The 20,510-nt window shown below is 35.4% G+C and overlaps 1 protein-coding gene across 4 annotated transcripts in view; it reads left to right on the top strand.

The window, feature by feature from the left end:
* DDX4 (DEAD-box helicase 4) overlaps window positions 1-20,510 on the top strand; it is a 102,258-nt gene that overhangs the window by 48,885 nt on the left and 32,863 nt on the right. For 2 of the 4 annotated variants that reach the window (XM_021076579.2, NM_001291682.1), the window contains 3 exon segments: window positions 4,289-4,366; window positions 6,482-6,532; window positions 9,205-9,264. In XM_021076579.2, the coding sequence (XP_020932238.1) occupies window positions 4,289-4,366; window positions 6,482-6,532; window positions 9,205-9,264 (189 nt within the window). 4 annotated transcript variants of the gene reach the window in all.

Raw genomic sequence — 20,510 nt, forward strand, 5'->3', positions numbered from 1 at the left:
AGTTGAATAGTGGAATGAATAGAGGCTGTTCAGTGCAAAGCTAAATCTGTTATAACTTAGTATACAATAGAATTTGGTGGGATAATGAGTTCATTTTAAAAAAATGTTGGTGTTCTTTTTTGCTGTTGTATACTTTTGGCTAGTAGGAAATAGTTAAATTTATCAGGTAGCTATTTTGGTTAAAGATAGTTGCTTCACAGAGCTGCTTCTTAATGTGTTGATGATTACTGATTCCCCACAATTGTCTTGGGAAGAATATTTATAAAAACACCAGATATTAGAATGTGAATGACCTCTTAAGTATTATTCTTAAGAAAAGACAGCTAAAATGGGAAGCAGCTAAAATGTTGTTTTCCCCAAAGCAGAATTTTTTTAATCACTAGTTTTATAGAACAGCCAGCACTAGATTTGACAGATACTTACATAGCACCATACCTTCCTCAAGTTCATTTTTAGATTTGATATTAAAATGCTGATAATATTCTGTACTATGTTTTATTATAGTACAACAAAATATTTATTAGAACCTAAAATTTAATTTATTTAAAAATTCATATGACTGTATATTTCTTGTTAGGGTTAATTGGTAGTTTCATATAGACATGACATTTTTTGGTGAATTTATTACGTGTTATTTTTTGAAAAACTTATGATATATGATATATCTTGATATTTTTTGGAAATTAAAGGTTGATGTGTATGGTATTTTATTTGATATATGGATGACTCAATTTTTTTAAATACAGCTAACACAAATTTTATATTTTAATATATTTTTATTACTAATGGAAATAATTTATTCTTTAAATACGCATATATATTTTGTTTTTTAAGCCTGCATATTAAGTAAGAAGCAATGATGATTTGAACTGTATAGTTGTGCTAAGAGGTTCAAGCGTGGATTTTGTTTGCAGCTACTAACATTAGAAATAATAAATTTCGGAGTTCCCGTTGTGGAACAGTGGAAACGAATCCGACTGGGAACCATGAGGTTGCAGTTTTGATCCCTGGCCTCACTCAGTGGGTTAAGGATTGTCATTGCTGTGAACTATGGTGTAGCTTGCAGACACAGCTTGGATCTGGCATTGCTATAGCTCTGATGTAGGCTGGCAGCAGTATCTTCGATTAGACCCCTAGCCTGGAACATCCATATGCTGTGGGTGTGGCCCTAAAGAAAAAAAAAGCAAAAAAAAGAAAAGGAAAGAAATAATAAATGTCTTAATGTAATATGGAATGTAATATGTAGATATTTTTTAAAATCCTATTTTAGAATGGGTTATACTTTGTTAAGCAGACTTCTAGATATTGTTGAATAAAGCCTTTTTAAATGAAAAAACCATCACTGAGACAAATTTTACTACAGATCATTAATTCCATATTTTATAGGTTGAAATACATTAAATTTCTTTCTTTTCTTTTTCTTTTTTTTTTTTTTTTTTGTATTTTTGCCTTTTCTAGGGCCGCTCCTGTGGCATATGAAGGTTTCCAGGCTAGGGGTCTAATCGGAGCTGTAGCTACACACACCACAGCAACTCGGGATCCAAGCCATATCTGCGACCTACTTCATAGCTCATGGCAACGCCAGACCCTTAACCCACTGAGCAAGGCCAGGGATTGAACCCACAACCTCATGGTTCCTAGTCGGATTTGTTAACCACTGAGCCATGATGGGAACTCCTTATAATTGACTTTTAATTGCTTAACATATATATTGATCAGTTTTTCATTGTTCATGAGGTATAGCCTAAAAACTCTTCTTGAATAACACACTTCTTTAGAATCCAATGAAAATACTGGTAGTTGTTTTTACACGATTTTGCATGTGGCATTGGGAGTTTCACAGATCATTTAACCTCCCTGTGTTAGGGTGTTACAGAGATAAGACATTTACGAGGATCTCAAGATAATGCTTTATTTTTTTCCCAATGATAGTTTAACAGATTATGACATTTTGGTATCTGTTCCTAATTTTTTTTTTTTTTTTTTTGCTTTTTAGGGCCACACCTGCAGCATATGGAGGTTCCCAGGCTAGGGATTGAATTGGAGCTACAGCTGCTGGCCTGTGCCACAGCCACAGCAACTTGGATCTGAGCCGTGTCTGCAACCTATACCACAGCTCACAGCAACGCCAGATCGTTAACCTACCGAGTGAGGTCAGGGATGGAACCTGCAACCTCATGATTCCTAGTCAGATTTGTTTCTGCTGCGCCACGACAGGAACTGCTAATTTTTTTTTTTTTTTTTTTTTTTTTTGTCTTTTGTCTTTTTGTCTTTTTGTTGTTGTTGTTGTTGCTATTTCTTGGGCCGCTCCCTCGGCATATGGAGGTTCCCAGGCTAGGGGTTGAATCGGAGCTGTAGCCACCGGCCTACGCCAGAGGCACAGCAACGCAGAATCCGAGCCGCGTCTGCAACCTACACCACAGCTCACGGCAACGCCGGATCGTTAACCCACTGAGCAAGGGCAGGGACCGAACCCGCAACCTCATGGTTCCTAGTCGGATTCGTTAACCACTGCGCCACGACGGGAACTCCTAATTTTTTTGTTTTAAATAAGCATTTCCTTGCCATGGCAACTCTGCCCTCAAAAGTCTTAAAGTAGTGGTAGAGAAATATTGGAAGGGAATATTGCTGCAAAAGAAATATACATACTGTGCTGTGAGAATGTCACTGAAGGATTGATTATGGTCAGAGGACGAAGGAAGACTTCACAGAAGAGGTGGCTTTTGAACTTGGCTTATGAAGAGTAAAAAAAATTTTGCTAGCAAAAATAAGAGAAAGGAAGGTCAGCCTGAAGGAACAGTATGTAAGAAGGTAGATAATATTAGAAATTCACAATGTGGATTATGGGAAGTTGTTTGGTATGAATTAAAATGTTGAGTGTTCAGAATTGTATGGTGGGAAATAAAGCTAAGAAAGCTAATATGGGGAAATACTATGAAGGAGTGGAAGGTAAAGGGAAGTAGTATTCATAGCTTTTTTTCTTATGTGGTCCCTTCCTAATTTTATTTATTTATTTATTTTTGTCTTTTTTTTTGTCTTTTGTTGTTGTTGTTGTTGTTGTTGTTGCTATTTCTTGGGCCGCTCCCGCGGCATATGGAGGTTCCCAGGCTAGGGGTTGAATCGGAGCTGTAGCCACCAGCCTACGCCAGAGCCACAGCAACGCGGGATCTGAGCCGCGTCTGCAACCTACACCACAGCTCACGGCAACGCGGGATCGTTAACCCACTGAGCAAGGGCAGGGACCGAACCTGCAACCTCATGGTTCCTAGTCGGATTCGTTAACCACTGCGCCACGACGGGAACTCCCTAATTTTATTTTTAAAAGTGAAAAGATGAGAATGATTTAAACACTAGGAAAATAAGTAAATAATAAGTAGAATAATTAAAAACAGTACAAGAGTGTATGGGATTTCCCTTCATGGCTCAGCAGTTAACGAACCCAACTGGGATCCACGGGGATGTGGGTTCGATCCCTGGACTTGCTCAGTGGGTTGGGGATCCAGTGTTGATGTGAGCTGTGGTGTATGTTGCAGACGTGGCTTGGACCCCACATTGCTGTGGCTGTGGCATAGGCCAGCTGTAGCTCAAGTTTGACCGCTGGCCTGGGAGCTTCCACATGTCATGGGTACGGCCCTAAAAAGCAGAAAAAAAGAGAAAGAAATAAACGCAATAAGAGTGTAAAATTTTCAATAGCAGTGGCTTTCACATGGGGATAGTATATAAATAGTTGCCTCTTGATAGAGGTTTCAATATACAGAATATTAGGGAGTTGAATTTTTTGATTAAAGGTCTCTCGTAAAATAGCTAGTAGAAAGCTCTAGAAAGTCCTATCATGGCTCAGTGGAAACGAATCTCACTGATATCCATGAGGACCCAGGTACGATCCCTGTCCTTGATTAAGTGGGTTAAGGACCTGGCATTGCTGTGAGCTGTGGAATAGTTTACACATATGACTCAAACCTGGCATTCCTGTGGCTGTGGCATAGACCAGCAGCTACAGCTCTGATTCGACCCCTATCCTGGGCACCTCCATATGCTGTGAGAGTGGCCCTAAAAAGAAAAAGCAAGAAAACTCTATTTCACCAATAGTATATTTATGTTTTTACTTTGGTATCATAATTTAAGACTTTTTTGAAAAAGAAGGTGCAGGGATATTTTAAGTTTCTATAATATTCTCTGCCCATCTTTGAAAGTAACCTTACTCCAAAGATGCATTTTATTCCTAGTTTTTGATGACACACTTAATTTTATGTATTAAAGAGTTTTAATTATATCTGAACTTTTTCAGATCCTGGCGAATCTAATAAAAGAGAGAATACATCCACAATGGGTGGTTTTGGTGTTGGAAAGAGTTTTGGAAACAGAGGTAATCTGCTTGTGATATCTTAAATCAAAATTTAAGTGACCTCAAGCTTTATAGTCTTTGAGTAGTGTTTCCCTTTAATGTATATAGAAAGTATGTGCTTTTCCTAAGAATATATGAAGCTCACATGAAGTGCTTTCACTTTCTTAGTTATAGTTTAGAACAGCAGTTTATGTTGCTTTGGATGTCTGCTGTTCTATTTAGCTTTTTTCTTTTTCTTTTTAATAGCAATGGTATTTGCTGCAGTGTCTCTTCAAATTGATTTACTCCAGAGGTGAACTCCAGTTCTTTTCTTCTGTACCCATGACCTCCTTTCCCACAAACAGTAGCGCTATCTAATTCTTCCAAGAGTTCATGGGAGTCTCTGTCTTTTCTTGAGCAAAGAACTAGTAGAAGCTTTGAAATTAAATATTTTCCATAAAAATTTTTAAAACTGTAAATTAGAGCAAGCAGAGTGTGAGATCATGACCAATAGCATGTAGGTGAAAGATTTTCTTTCAGTAGCATGTAGGGAAGTATGGAGGGGAAGAGGCAATTGTGGAAGGCAGTAGAATATAATCCTTTTCTGAACCAACTTCGAAGATTGCAAATATTTAAATGAATAAAAAACTCAAAACCTACATTTTGTGATACATAATCTTTTTATAGGGATTATCTTTATATCTGCTCAAGGAAAAAGTATCATCCAATCATATATTGAGGTCATAGAGTACTTACTTTTATACATGTTAATTGTGTTTTAAATTTCCATTAAGTTTAACACTGGAAAGGTTGTTAGATTCTGTTGAACTTGAGATGTTAAGTGACTTGATATGTTTTTATTTGTGTATAAATTTAACATCTGTCAAATAGTAATTAATTGGTCTCTATAGTACTGAAGCCATAATTTAATATTTTATTATTTAGATTAGATATTGACAGGCATTATATATTGACATTTAAATTTAAATCATAGTTATAGTATTTCCTGAGTATGTAGTAAAGATTATTTTATTAATACTTAACATTTAAAAATTTTGAAATATTACTGATGGGTGCTTTTAAAATTAAATTGAAGGGTATATCTATATGCTCCAGAAATGTATAAATCTAGACATAAGGTTCTATAAAGTAAGAGATTTGACAGCAGAGCTTGGTGAAAGATTGTTTTTTGAAATTTTGTAAACAAAGAGGAGTAGAGGAGTTCCCACTGTGACACTGGTTTGAGGATCTGGTGTTGTCTGTGTGGTGGTGTGGGTTTGATCCTCTGCACAGTGGATTGAGGATCTGGCCTTGCTGCAGCTGTGGCGTAGGTCACAGCTGTAGCTCAGATTTGATGCCTGGCCTAGGAACTTCCATGTGCCATGGGTACAGCACAAAAAAAAATGTTGGCAGAATTTCCTTGTTACTGAGAAAGGAAAAAATTTTTGATTTTAGTTGTCCTCTAGCAGATGAGGAAATTACAAATTAATTTATAAAACTTTAAAAATGTTGATATTTTGAATAGAATGTATGTAGTGGTTATACTGATACGTGTATATACCCATGTATCACACATGTATATATAGAGGAATACATTACATTTGAGGTAATAAAACATTAGCAGATATTTTGACCTTAATAAACTGCATAAGGCAGAAGTTGTAATACAATCAGTATGAATTGTAATTCAATATTTATAGTCACAGTTGTATGTGACTTATCCTATTTTATTTTATTTTATTTTGCTTTTTAGGGCCACACTCACGGCATATGGAGGTTCCCGGGCTAGGGGTCCAATTGGAGCTACAGCTGCTGGCCTATGCCACTGCCTCAGCAACATAGGATCTGAACCGCGTTAGCGACCTATACCACAGCCACGGCAACACCAGATCCTTAACCCACTGAGTGAGGCCAAGGATTGAACCTGCAACCTCATGGTTCCTAGTCAGAATCGTTTCCTCTGTGCCATGATGGGAACTCCTAATTTATCCTATTTTAAAGGGGCATGGTAGCTAGAAGTCCCTGTCGGGTCAGTCTGTTCATTAGCTCCTTCCTCCCCTCTTCTTTCCCTCCATTCATTCCTTCTCTTTTTTAATATGGAAGTATAGGTAATAGTTGTTTTCAGAAATTGCAAGTTTAATTTTATATTTTGTGTAGGTTTTTCAAATAACAAGTTTGAAGAAGGTGATAGCTCTGGTTTCTGGAGAGGTAAGTTCAATAGTTTTTTTGTAGTGACCTAAGAATTTAATGTCCGGAATACATGCTAAGATTAAGTATCTTAGTCTATTCCAGTTCTAATATATTTAAACCCAATTTTATAAAGCAGCTATAGCCAGAACCTTAACTAAGAATGCAAGTATCCTCATTTGGCCTATTTTTACCTGCCTGAATTAACCTATGAAGTGCAACTTTTGAATGCTGTGCTACCTTAAGAAAAAGGAAGTAGTAAAAAGAGCAAGTCAAGAATCAGAACTCCACTTTCATATACAAATACAGTTTGGGACATGTAAATTCATACTTAGATTCAAATTTAAGTATTGATAGTGAAAAAAGATTCACAAGAATGTGGGTCACTGTTGAAATGAGTGACATTTCTGTGAAAGATACTGAGACACTGGTTTGGAGGAATACAGATGATGATGAGAATAGAGTAATGTTACTGTAAGATAGACTACAGTAATTGGCATACTTTCCCAGGAAAACCTGATTGAGTAGATTTGGGTGAGGCCCTGGAACCTGTATTTAAAAAGAATCCCTGGTGATTCTGATGACTCTCTTGTATGGTAACCATGGATTTATGGAATCTTTATAGTATAATATAGAGTTCCAGACTTTGTTTCATGTCCTTGCTCCACTATTTGCTAGTTGAATGATGTAGAGCAAGTTGCTTAATTTCTGGGAGACACAATTTCCCATTCTGTAGAACGGAGGCCATCCATATTATAGGTTTTAGGCTCACTGAATGAGAATGTGAGTAAAGCATGAAGTTTAGTATCAGACACATTCATGGTAAATAGTAAATGTCATCCATTTTCTTAAAATATTTGAGACTTGATCTTAACAGTGATTCTCAAAATGAAAACCAACATTCTCTTGTTGGCAAGCTCAGGAGCAGATTTTGATATCATGATAGAAACTTTTCCTCTGCACACAGATGGACAGCAAGTTTTGTGGTTGTTATTTTCCCTGCAATGTCATGTCTCTTAGCTGGTATAGCAATTAGGAGCTCAGATTTTGGAGTTAGGCACCCTGGGTTTGAGACCCAGATCCTCCTCCTCAGTTGTATTATCTTGAAAATATCTCTGTATTTCTTTTTCTTTATTTGTGAAATGAGAGTAATATCCACCTCATAAGATTTTGTGAGGACTTAAAAAGTTAAAATATAATTCATTTAGAACAGTGTCAGATACTAAGTTTTATGTGTTATTGCTATTTATATAATTAATAGGTTATAACTAATCTTGGGATTGTTATTTTTGTTTGTACTTGGCTTTATTTTTTAGCTCTACAGAGGTTGTTTTTTATTAAAGTAACTTTATTTTGATATCACTTAAGACTCAAAGGAAGTTTCAAAAATAGTACAGAGGTTTTCCTTCTTCTAATGTAATCATACCCTTCACCCAACTTCAAAAGTCATAACCTTATTTTACTATCCAGTGTAGTCAGAATAACTATGAGTTTGTTTTAGGAGAATAATTGGGCAGAGATTATGTGAACCCTCTTTGTCCTTGCCAAGTCCCAAATTAGTTCATAGCTCTTTTTTTTCCCCTAAATAATGTTAGCTATCATCATCATTATTCCAGGGCCAACCTTCTTTTCAAAATTCTTACTTTCCTGTTTAGCATCTTTGTATTAAATCCTGCTCTAAGAAAAGTTGTCTTGATGTTAGATGGCTCTTCAGGAATATTTGTCAGTTGTTGTTGTCAGCTCAAATAGAAGCCTTCAACAGGAGCTCTTAGTCCTTGTTTATTCTAAAACAATATTAATCAGGTAGATTAGTACCTGTGCAGAGAAACTTAACAGCTTTCAGTCACAAAATGATATCATTTTAGCCACTTGATATCATCACTGTGATCTAAAGTTCTCAGATATTAAACATTAGTGACAGGTACAAAGATCTGTTGAAAACATCTTAACTTTTTGCAAACATGGCTTTATTAGAATCAACTAGAAAGCTTAAAGTTATTACTAAAAATTACATTAGTAATATGTACTTTTTTAATTTAGAAAAATTACTCCTTGTTGTCACTCTGCACATTCAAAATAAAAATCTCTGGAGATGGGTTCTGATAATCTATTTTTAACCAACTTTCCAGATAATTTTTAGGCAGCTTTTAGTGCTGCCTTAATACCACTTATTTAGAAATCTTTGTAATATTATTTGATAATGTCACTAAAAACAGAAAGCCAGGATATCCCCAAATTCTTCCATTAGGATGAATGGCAGAAAGTTTGCATATAACAAAACTAATGTCTCAGGTTTACTAAGAAAGGCAAGTTATAGAAATAATGATAACATTATGAAAAGAACAGTTCTCTGCATTTCTGAGAACACATTGATTACTTAATTGTTTAGATATTTCTGAAAACTTTTTTTGGTTAAACATTTATGAAATTTTTTTTTGGCTTGTGGTAGCATTTGATAGATTATACACTTAACATTTAACTTTTGGATAAGGTGATTTGTAAGGGAATTGACTGAATGATGTCTTTATATTTCTGTTTTTAGAATTATTTAAAAATTGAAATGTTTGTTTTAACTTATGAAGATATTTTTCTTACTGATTTCTCTTAAGACTGTGCTATTCTTTAGATACTATGTTAATATAAATATTTAAGTAATTATTTAGGTGTATTCACATGTTAAATTTTTATTCAAGAGTCTAATAATGACTGTGAAGATAATCAGACACGGAACAGAGGTTTTTCCAAGAGAGGCGGTAAGGACCACGTTTTGGAACAGTTTGTATTTAAGATAGAGATATTAAACTGACAAAACTTATTTTGGAAGAGCTGAAAGAAAGAAAAATTCTGGTGGTGAAAACCTTTAAAGAAAAATATTTTGCTGTATGTTTTATGCTATTACTATTTGAATTAATGCTCAGTAGTAGGTGTCCCTCCTTTTTCTTTGTAATGTCACAGAATTTTTTCTAAGACCTCCAAAGTGTGCTATGGAGTACACATGAGGGACTGTGTGAATCTTAGTCTGTCACAGTGTAGATGAGCTGGGATGTCTCTGTCTCTGAATAGGATGATTGGAGATATGGGAGAGGAAAGAAATTATAGATTACTTTTTATTCAACTCTAGCAGTACTTCATTATACTCTTCTAATCTTGCCTCTAATGAACTGAGGTGTAATGGTTAAAAAAAACTATCATGCTCAATTCTTGATTATCTATAGCCAGGCACGTTAAAATTGTAACAACAGGAGTTCCTTTGTGGCACAGTGAACTAAGGATCCAGTGTTGTCACTGCAGTGGCCCTGGATGCTACTATGGCATGGGTTGGATCCCTGGCCTGGGAGCTTCCATATGCCTCCACTGTGGCCAGAACAAAAAATTAACAATAACAAAACCCACAGAAAACCACAATGAACCTATCATAAAATTGCTACAGGTGTGCAAATCTACTTATGATAAAAGAGTTTATTGTTTGGAACTACATAGTAATCAGATATATCATTATTTTTGCTCCAACTTGGAGATATCCTTTTCTCTTGCCTATTAGGTGGTTAACTCGTTGAACAGTGGGCCTTCCTTAGTGAAGCTGAGACTTGCTGTGGATTTCAGTATAGCCTTGGTGGGGTTGTAGAGTGGAGAGGATTTTGGAGGTGAAAGGAATGGCTTGTTTAATTTGTTGAATCTTTTTATGACAGTTGCAGGGGGCCATACAATGATGGGGAGGAAATTTGGCTAAGAAAATTTTAGACTCCTTTTTTAGCATTATTCTCCTCCCTACTTTAACCATCAATTTTGCCACTAATGTTCCTAAAACAGAGCTCATATTTTAAAATTTATGGTTGCTTTCTGCTGAAGACTGAATTATCTTCATTACTATTAAATTTTCTTTAAATCACTTTAATTCATATTTAAATGAAGCAGTCAAAAGCCAATTGAAGCTCTGTGTGCTTGATCCTGGCTTATTGACTTGGGTGACTAACAGGAGTAGTGATTGTTGAGGGTACTACCTGATTGCTATTCTCTTTATTTTATTTTACTTTATTTTTTATTTTTTGTCTTTTTAGGGCTGCATCCGCCGCATATGGAAGTTCCCAGGCTCGGGGTCTAATAAGAGCTACAGCTGCCAGCCTACACCACAGCGAAAGCAATGCAGGGTCCAAGCCATGTCTACAACCTACACCACAGCTCACGGCAATGCTGGATCCTTTAACCCACTGAGAGAGGCCAGGGATCAAACCCGCAACCTTATGATTCCTAGTCAGATTCGTTTCCAGTGTGCCACAATGGGATCTCCCCCACTGTGATTTTAATTTGTATTCCCTTAATGGATTAATGAAATACGGGGCTTCTTGTGTTTATTGGCCGTTCTGACATCATCTTTTGTATAGTGCCTATTCAAGTCTTTTGCCTGCTTTTCTGTGAGTGTCTTTATTTTTACCTTTTTATTTGTAAATAATTTAAAACTTACAGAAAATTTGCGAGAATAGTGCAAGCAGCTCCTGTATGACATTTATATTGGGCATCTTTTGATGAATAGAAGTTGTTCATTTTAATCAAGTTCAATTTACCAGTCTTGTCTTTTATGATTAGTGCTTTTGTTGTCCCGATCAAGAAATATTTGTTCCTTCTGAAGTCATAAAGATATTCTATTTTCCTTTTAAAACTTTGTCTTTTAGCTTCCACATTCATATTGTAATTTATCTGTAATTTATTTTTGTATATGGTTTAAGGTAGATATCAAGGTATACTTTTTTCCCCATTAGCTGGTTGATCCAGTATAACTTACTGAAAAGACTGTCCCTTCCACTCTACACTGTAAAGCTGCCTTAGGTATAGATTAGGTGGCAGTAAACATGTGGAACTGTTTCTGGAGTTAGTTCCATTACATTGATCAGTTTTTCTATTTTTGCACCATTGCTATATGGTCTAATTACTGTAGTGTTATAATAGGTTCTGGTATTTGGTAGTGTTAGTCTTTCAGATTTGTTCTTCAAGATTACCTGAATTATTCTTGGTCTTTTGCAGTTTCCATATGATTTTTAGAATCAGTTTATCAATTTCCAGAAAAAACCTAGTGGAATTTTTATTAGGATTGCATTGAATCAGTAGATTAATGTGGGGAGAATGAATATCTTTATGATACTGAGTCTTCCAATTCATGAATATCCCTGTTTTTTTAGGTCTTTAGTTTTTCCTAGCTATGTTTTATAGTTATCACTGTGGAGTCCTTATACATATTTCTGTACTTTAGTATTTGATATTTTGTGATGCCTATATACATATCTACATATACATATAATATGTATATATTTGTCTTTTGTCTCTTTAGGGCTGCAACTATGGATAATGGAGGTTCCCAGGCAAGGGGTCTAATTGGAGCCACAGCTGCCAGCCTACTCCACAGCTACAGTAAGGCGGGATATGAGCCATGTCTGCAACTTACACCACAGCTCACGGCAATGCCAGATCCTTAATCCACTGAGCGAGGCCAGGGATCGAACCCATGTCCTCATGGATAATAGTCGGGTTTGTTAACCACTGAGCCATGATGGAAACTCCAATATATATTTTTTATTGAGTGAGTACTTCATATAAACTTCACCATTTTAAAGTATACACTTCAGTAGTTTTAATTATGTTCATTTTGTTGTGTGAACTTCACTACTAGCTAATTCTATAACATTTCCTCTTTCATAAAAAGAAATCCTATGGAGTTCCCATCATGGCACAACAGAAACGAATCCGACTAGGAACCATGAGGTTGCGGGCTTGATTGCTGGCCTCACTCAGTGGGTTAAGGATCCGGCGTTGCTGTGAGCTGTGATGTAGGTCACAGATGTGGCTTGGATCTGGCGTGGCTGTGGCTGTGGTGTAGGCCGGCAGCTGTAGCTCCGATTATATCCCTAGCCTGGGAACCTCCATGTGCTGCAGGTACAGCCCTAAAAAGCAAAAAAAATAAAGAAATCCGATGCTTATTAGCAGTTCCACGTTTTCCCCTTCTTCCTATCCTCTGACAACCATTAATCTACTTTCTGTAGCTATAGATTTTCTGATACTGGGTGTCTCATATAAATGATATTATATATGGTCTTTTTGTGTCTGACTTCTGCACTTAGCATGATGTTTTCAAAAGTTTGTCCATGTTGTAACATTCTTCATTCTGTTTTATTACTGAATAATATTCCACTGTTTAGCTATACTACATTCTGTTTATCAGCTGATGGACAGTGGGTTGTTTCCACTTTGGGGCTATTATGACTAATATTGTTATAAAAATTTGTGCACAAATTTGTGTCAATCTATTTTTTTTTTTTCTGGAGTATGTACCTAGGAATAGAATTTCTGGATCATATGGTAATCTTACATTCAACTTTTGAGGAATTGCCTAATTGTTTTCCTCAGCAGCTGTATTATTTTACATTCCCATTCACAATGGCTGAGGACTCTAGTTTTTTCACATCCTCACATAACTTGTTACTGTTTGTCTTTTTGATTGTAGCTTTTCTAATGGATATAAAGTGGTATCTCATCATTTTTTATAATTGAGATACAGTTTATGTACAATATTAAGTTACAGGTGTACAATATAGTGATTGATAATTTTTAAAGGTTATACTCCATTTATAATTGTTAAATATTGGCTATATTCCCTACTTCTATAATATATATACTTAGTATCATTGTGGTTTTGATTTGTATTTTTTGATGACTATGATGTTGGTCAGCCTTGTATTAGCCATTTTTATCTATTCTTTCAAGAAATATCTAATCAGATCCTTTGCCCATTAAAAAACGGGTTATTTGTCTTTTTATTGTTTTTAAGAATTCTTTATATATTCTTGATTCAAGTGTTAACAGATATATGATTTGCAAATATTTTCTCCTTTTTATGTGGGGTGTGTTTTCATTTTCTTGATGGTGTCTTTTGAAGCAAAAAGTTTTATTTATTTTTTTATTTATTTATTTTTTTTGGCTGCACCTGTGGCATATGGAAGTTCCTGGGTCAGGGATCAAATCTGTGCCACAGCAGTGACCAAAGCTGCTGCAGTGACAACACCAGATCTTTAACCTGCTGTGCCATCAGAGAACTCCCAAAAAGTTTTAAATTCTGATGCAACCCAATTTACCTATTTTTTCTTTGGCTGTTTATGTTCTTGTCACATCTAGGAAACCTTTGCCTATTCCAAGGTAATGCAGATCTTCACCTCTGTTTCCTTCTAAGAATTTTATAGTTTTCATTCTACTCTGAACATTTATGTTTTTTGATCCATTTGAGTTCATTTTTGTATGTGGTATGAGATTAGGGGTCCAACTTAATTCTTTGGTGTGTGGATATACAGGACCATTTGTTCATGTTTTATATTAGCATGTGTAAGTCCAGATCTTTTTAGATTTAATCAGCTTGCAGTTTTTTAAGCTTCTTGGATGTGTAGATTAATATTTTTCATTGAATTTGGGAAAATTTCTGCTTTTTATTATGGTAGAATAACTAATATAAACTTTGTTAGAGTTTTAATTTTAACTCTGTTTGCATGTATAATTCAATGGCAGTGAGTACTTCTGTATTTCTGCAATGTTGTGCAGTTGTCAGCAATGTCTGTTTCCAAAATTTCTTCATCACTCATCCAGAAACTTATATTCATTAAGCTCCCTGTACCTTCTTCCTCTCAGTCTCTGATCACCCTCTGTTTTATGTTCTTTATGAATTTGTATATTCTAGATATTTCATACAATTAGAATCATACAATATTTGATCTCTTTTGTTTGGCTTAATTCTCTTAGCCTTATATTTTCAGTGTTCATCTTGCATGTATCAGAACTACATTCCGTTTTATGGCCGAATACTATTCCATTGTATGTATACCTTTAAAAATGCATTCGTTGCTGTGAGCTGTGGTGTAGGTCGCAGATGCGGCTTGGATCCCACGTTGCTGTGGCTCTGGCGTATCTGTTTGAGTCCCTGTTTTTGTGTCCTTTGGTTATATGTGTAGAAGTGGAGTTGTCAGGATGGGATTGGGGTAAGTTAAAATATGTTACAAAGTCACTGTTGTTAGTGAGAATCAGCCTTTTTAAAAAAAAAAAAATATTCCTTGGGTTGCTGCAAGTCCTTGACTAATTTTCAGTTTGGAAAATGCTAATTTGACAGTTTTGTCCATTATTTTTTCTTTTTGAAGTAGCAGAATTTGGAGTCTTTTACTTTGCCATTTTTCACTGATGTCAGTGATCCATTATCATTTAAAAATGTTTATTTCCTAGTATATAGAAATACAATTGACTTTTGTGTGTTGAATTTTCAGTGACCAACCTCACTAAACTTAATGGTAAGTACTTTTTTTTTAAATGAAAAAAAGTTGTTAATGTTCTTTTACCAAACATTAAATGATTTATAAACTCATTCCTTTCTGCAGATTGTTATTAGCTATCTTTAAGAACTGCAGGAAATGTTCAGCTCTCCCTTATGAAATGTAGAATATACCTTATGAAGGGACTTAGGTTACCTTTAAAAATACTGGAATTTTGCTGTGGCACAGTGGGTTAAGAATCCAACTTCAGTAACTTGGGTCAGTGCGGAGACATGGGTTTGATCCCCGGCCTGGCACATTGGCTTGAAGGATCTGGCATTGCCACAACTGTGGCTCGGGTCACAGCTGTGGCTCAGATTCAGTCCCTGGCCAGGGAACTTCATATGCCATGAGTGTGGCCATAAATATATAAATTAATATATGTATTAATGCTATATTATGAAAAGCAAAATTTTGAATGGTGAATTTTGAAAAATTTAATAACTCAGAAAAGCACAGAATACTCTTATACAAGTACTCATATATTACTTTCTGGATTTAACAGGATCATTTTGTTATATTTACTTCAAATATAGAAAAAAATTTACATAATTACTGGAGGACCCATCCTCCCTTATATTTTACATCTTCCCTTTCCCAGAGGTAACTTAACATTGGTGTGTACACATTTAATATTATACTTTTTGTGACTTCTCTATTAACATTTTAAAAGATTTATATCAGAGTTTCCTGGTGGCTGAGCAGATTAAGGATATGGCATTGTCACTGCTGTGGCATGGGTTCCATCCCTGGCCTGGAAACTTCCTCATGCTGCAAGCACAGCCAAACATAAATAAATAAAAGATTTATATATCAAAAGTGTAGATCTTTTTCATTTATTTTAACTTCTATAGTGTTTTACCTTTTCACCTATTTGTTTTGACAAAGGTAATTATTTTTAAGACCATGTAGAATAGGTGGAGTTTCTGGCCCTATCTGTAACCAGGAAGGTCATGCAGACTTTTAATTCTGCATAACATCTTTGTTCTTCTCATTTTTAGTTACTAAGCTCCTTATATAACTTGAAATTAGTCTCAACCATGAAAAGAGCTTGTTCATTTAAATGTTTGAGTCTCTGTTGTATATGGACTCATTAAATTATAGATACCAGAGATACTGAGACATTATGTAGTTGTTCATCAAGGAAAATAGATTTGAAAAAGAACCAACTTGACTTTACAGAAAATATCAGAGTGATTAAAACGTGATGGATTAAATAGATTAAACACAGATGAATAGAATAAATGAATCCAAAAAGAGATCCAAAGAAATTCTGTAGATTTGGAAATGGAAAGCATGAAAGCTCTTAACAGATATGGAGAATAGAATAAGAAATTCTGTTATTCCAACATGTGTCTGAATATCTTCTGAGGAGAAAACTTAAAAAACAGGAGGAGGGAAAATAGGAAAAGGAGACTCTTCACAGATAATAAATGAGACATTTCCAGAGTAAAAGAGGTACAAGAATCTTGAACAAACTAAATAAAAGCAAATTTATACCCTTATGCATGTATTGAAATTAAATATTACAGAGAAAAATGTTTTAAAACCACTAGAGAAAAAACAAATACACCTGGAAAAGAAAAGTAGATTGACAGCAGAATTTTTTTCAGTAAGGTCAGAGGTCAGACTATAGTAGAATTCAGAATGGTCAGGGAGAATAGCTCTGAACCCAAACTGCTATATATAGGTAATAATATCATTTCATATAAAGATGATTTTAGTACTTTAAGCCATTGAGGAAAGAACTACTAAATTATATATATTAACAAGAAGGAAACAATTCTGAAAGAAAGCAATGATAAGACAAAATAAATAAAAATATAAAAATTGGTAAACATACTATTAAAATGAAATAAGTAGTGACTGTATAAGCTAGTAATAATAATTATGATTAATTTAGGGATTTTAGAAATAAGAAAGAACTAAAATATTAGCAAATGAAAAGACTCAAGTTCTTTGCCAGTTCTGTAGGAAGGAGAATAGGTTGAAACTAAAGATTTCTTAGGAGTTCATGTCGTGGTGCAGTGGTTAATGAATCCGACTAGGAACCATGAGGTTGCGGGTTTGATCCCTGGCCTTGCTCAGTGGATTAAGGGTCCGGCGTAGCTGTGAGCTGTGGTGTAGGTTGCAGACGCGGCTCGGATCCCGCGTTGCTGTGGCTCTGGCGCAGGCCAGTGGCTACAGCTCCAATTAGACCCCTAGCCTGGGAACCTCCGTATCCTGCGGGAGTGGCCCTAGAAAAGCCAAAAAAAAAAAAAAAAAAAAGATTTCTTAAATAGGGTATAACTGAAGGGTAATGAGAAAAAGGATAAAATGGTAACGTAATAGTGGAGGAAATACAGTAGAAAGAGGAGAGGACATTGTAGTAAGGAACCAGACTGAAAATAATTTAAATATTTCTTAAGTATTCATGGTGAAATTGAAGGACGTCAATAAAAGCATAAAATGAACTATATAGCCTTTGGGAAAATCTAATAGGTCAGAAAGGAGAACAAAAAGCATTGAAAAAACTCAGCAAAAACACAGAATAAGATGGTAGAAATAAAAATCCATGTATCAGTAATTATATGTAAACATATTTCAATGCATTGTTGAAAAATTAACAGAAAAAAGTCATTACACTATTAACCAAACAAAGCTGGTATAGAAATAGACAAAATAGACTCTAAGGCAGACATATTAGGCATGAAGAAATAATTACTTATCAAAACTACCATGAGATACCACCTCACACCAATCAGAATGGCCATCATTAATAAGTCCACAAATAGCAAATGCTGGAGGTGGTATGGAGAAAAGGGAACCCTCCTGCAGTGTTGGTGGGAATGTAAGCTGGTACAGCCACTATGGAGAACAGTATGGGAGTACCTTAGAAATCTCTACATAGAACTACCATATTACTCAGCAATCCCATCTTGGGTATATATCCAGACAGAACTTTCCTTAAAAAAGACACATGCACCCGTATGTTCATTGCAGCACTATTCACAATAGCTAAGACATGGAAACAATCCAAATGTCCATTGGCAGATGATTTTATTAGGAGGATGTGGTATATATACACAACAGAACACTACTCAGTCATGAAAAAGAACAAAACAATGCCATTTGCAGCAACATGGATGGAACTAGAGACTCTCATACTGAGTGAAGTTAGAAAAAGACAAATACCATATGATATCACTTATATCTGAAATCTAATATTATGGCACAAATGAACCTTTCTAAAGAAAAGAAAATTATGGACTTGAGAATAGACTTGTGGTTGCCGAGGGGGAGGGAGCAGGATGGATTGGGAATTTGGGGTTAATAGATGCAGATTATTGCCTTCAGAAGGGATTAGCAATGAGAACCTGCTGTGTAGCACTGGGAACTATGTCTAGTCACTTATGATGGAGCATGAGAATGTGAGAAAAAAGAATGTATACATGTATGTGTAACTGGGTCACTGTGCTGTACAGTAGGAAAAAAATTGGGGAAATAACAATTAAAATTAAAAAAAAAGAATTGCTTAATGATAAAAGGCATGTTCACTGGGAATACATTCTAGTTCTGAACATGGTTTGACTCTTAATAGCATATTCTTGAAATATATAAAGCAAAAAGAACATAAGGAAAAAATTTGCAAATCCTTCTTAATCCATTAATCACCATTAAGTTTTAAATAATTTTTCCCTCATACAGACTGAGCTGGCTAGAAATAAGTTAAATGAGTAAAGAAAATTTGAATACCAGTTACTAAGCTTGATTTAATAGTTCTTTTTGAAATAATATACCCCCAGATTACAAATTATACATTATTTTCCAGCATGTGGAAAATATACACAATTTGAACATCTATTAAGACCAAAAGGAAATCCCAAAATTATCACAGAATTTGTATCATAGGCTGTGCCCTCTTGTTAAAGTACAATAAAAGTAGAAATCAATAACAAGATCCTAACCCTTGTGCTTTGGGAACTGAATTTCTCAGTTTATGAATAATAATTTATATAGAAATAATGAAATATTTAGAACTGAATTACAGTAAAATCAGAGAATATCAAAATTTATTAATTGCATGTGTCTTGTGGCTCTAGGCTGCCCCTTACAATGGGCACCACCTACCAGGCCATTCCCATTGGTTGAGGTCTGTTCTCCAAAGCAGTAGACAAATGTGAGTCACCAGCAACTGGAGACAGTGCACTGGCCTGATGAAAGGGATTCAAGGGGACATCATCAGTGCCTGCTATATCCATCATCTCCATTTCTACTTAATGTTTTATGGAAGGCCAATGCAGTCAGATAGGAAAAAGCTATTGAAAACATAAGAACTTAAAAATAAGGTACAACATATAATTTGGTTGTGTATTTGTGAAATCCAGAAGGAGTCATGGATTATGAACCACTGAAAATTTCATGAGGTGTCGTGTCAACTTGTGAAATTTGCATACAGAAATTAACAGCTTTCCATACAAATTTAGAGGATATGTAAAAGAGTTCCCATTTAAAGTCTTGATGTGAAACAGTAGAATAACATAAAAGACTCACAGGCATAAACTTAACAAGAACTGTCCAAAACATAAAAAGCAAACAAAAAACCTACAGGTTACAGTTAAAGCAGCTAGCTTTTAGAGGAAATTTCATAGTCTTACATTCACCCATGAGAAAAGATGATGAGCCAAGTGTTCAACTTAAGTAATTGAAAAAGAGTGAAGAAAACTTAATAGAAGGAAGTAAAAAAGATAATACAAAAATGAAATAGAAACAATGTTTATTCAGCAGTAAAAGTGAAAGATGTAGTTTCACACATCAGTGAAAACAAAGGTATATAAAAGAAGTATGTTCTGTATGATTCTATTATATAAAGCTCAAGACAGTGTGTTGTATAAATATATGTATATAGTAAATTTAAAATAAGAGCAAGGAAATGAAAAACAAGTCAGGATATTTAGGTGGGAGGAGGTTCATGGGGGGAAGGAAGGAAACGGCAAAGACAGACATAGACTGCAGAGGTATTATTGTATTGGAAACATTTTATCTTTTTCTTTTCTTTTTTTTTCTTTTTTTTTTTTTTTGTTGTTGTTGTTATTGTTGCTATTTCTTGGGCCGCTCCCACGGCATATGGAGGTTCCCAGGCTAGGGGTTGAATCGGAGCTGTAGCCACCAGCCTACGCCAGAGCCACAGCAACGCGGGATCCGAGCCGCGTCTGCAACCTACACCACAGCTCACGGCAACGCCGGATCGTGAACCCACTGAGCAAGGGCAAGGATCGAACCCGCAACCTCATGGTTCCTAGTCGGATTCGTTAACCACTGCGCCACGACGGGAACTCCTCTTTTCTTTTTTTAATTATAGTTGATTTACAATGTTTCTGCAATTTCTGTGGATAGCAAAATGACCCAATCACACATAGTTCCCTGTGCTGTACAGTAGGACCCCATTGCCCATCCATTTCAAATATAGCAGTTCACATCCCCAAACCCTGAACTGCTCATGCATTCCACTCCCTCCCCCCTTCTCCCCTCCCCCTCCCTGGGGAACCACAAGTCTGCTCTCCTTGGCTGTGATTTGTTTCTATTTTGTAGATAGGATCATCTTTGCCATATTTTAGATTCCACAAATAAGTGACATCTTATGGTGTCTTTTTCTTTCTGGCTTATTTCACTCAGTATGAGAG

Source organism: Sus scrofa, chromosome 16, assembly GCF_054392235.1.
Source record: "Sus scrofa isolate SSC_HxYL_T2T_F1_AM1 chromosome 16, Sscrofa_HxYL_maternal_Yorkshire_Landrace_v2.0, whole genome shotgun sequence".
Taxonomy (NCBI): domain Eukaryota; kingdom Metazoa; phylum Chordata; class Mammalia; order Artiodactyla; family Suidae; genus Sus; species Sus scrofa.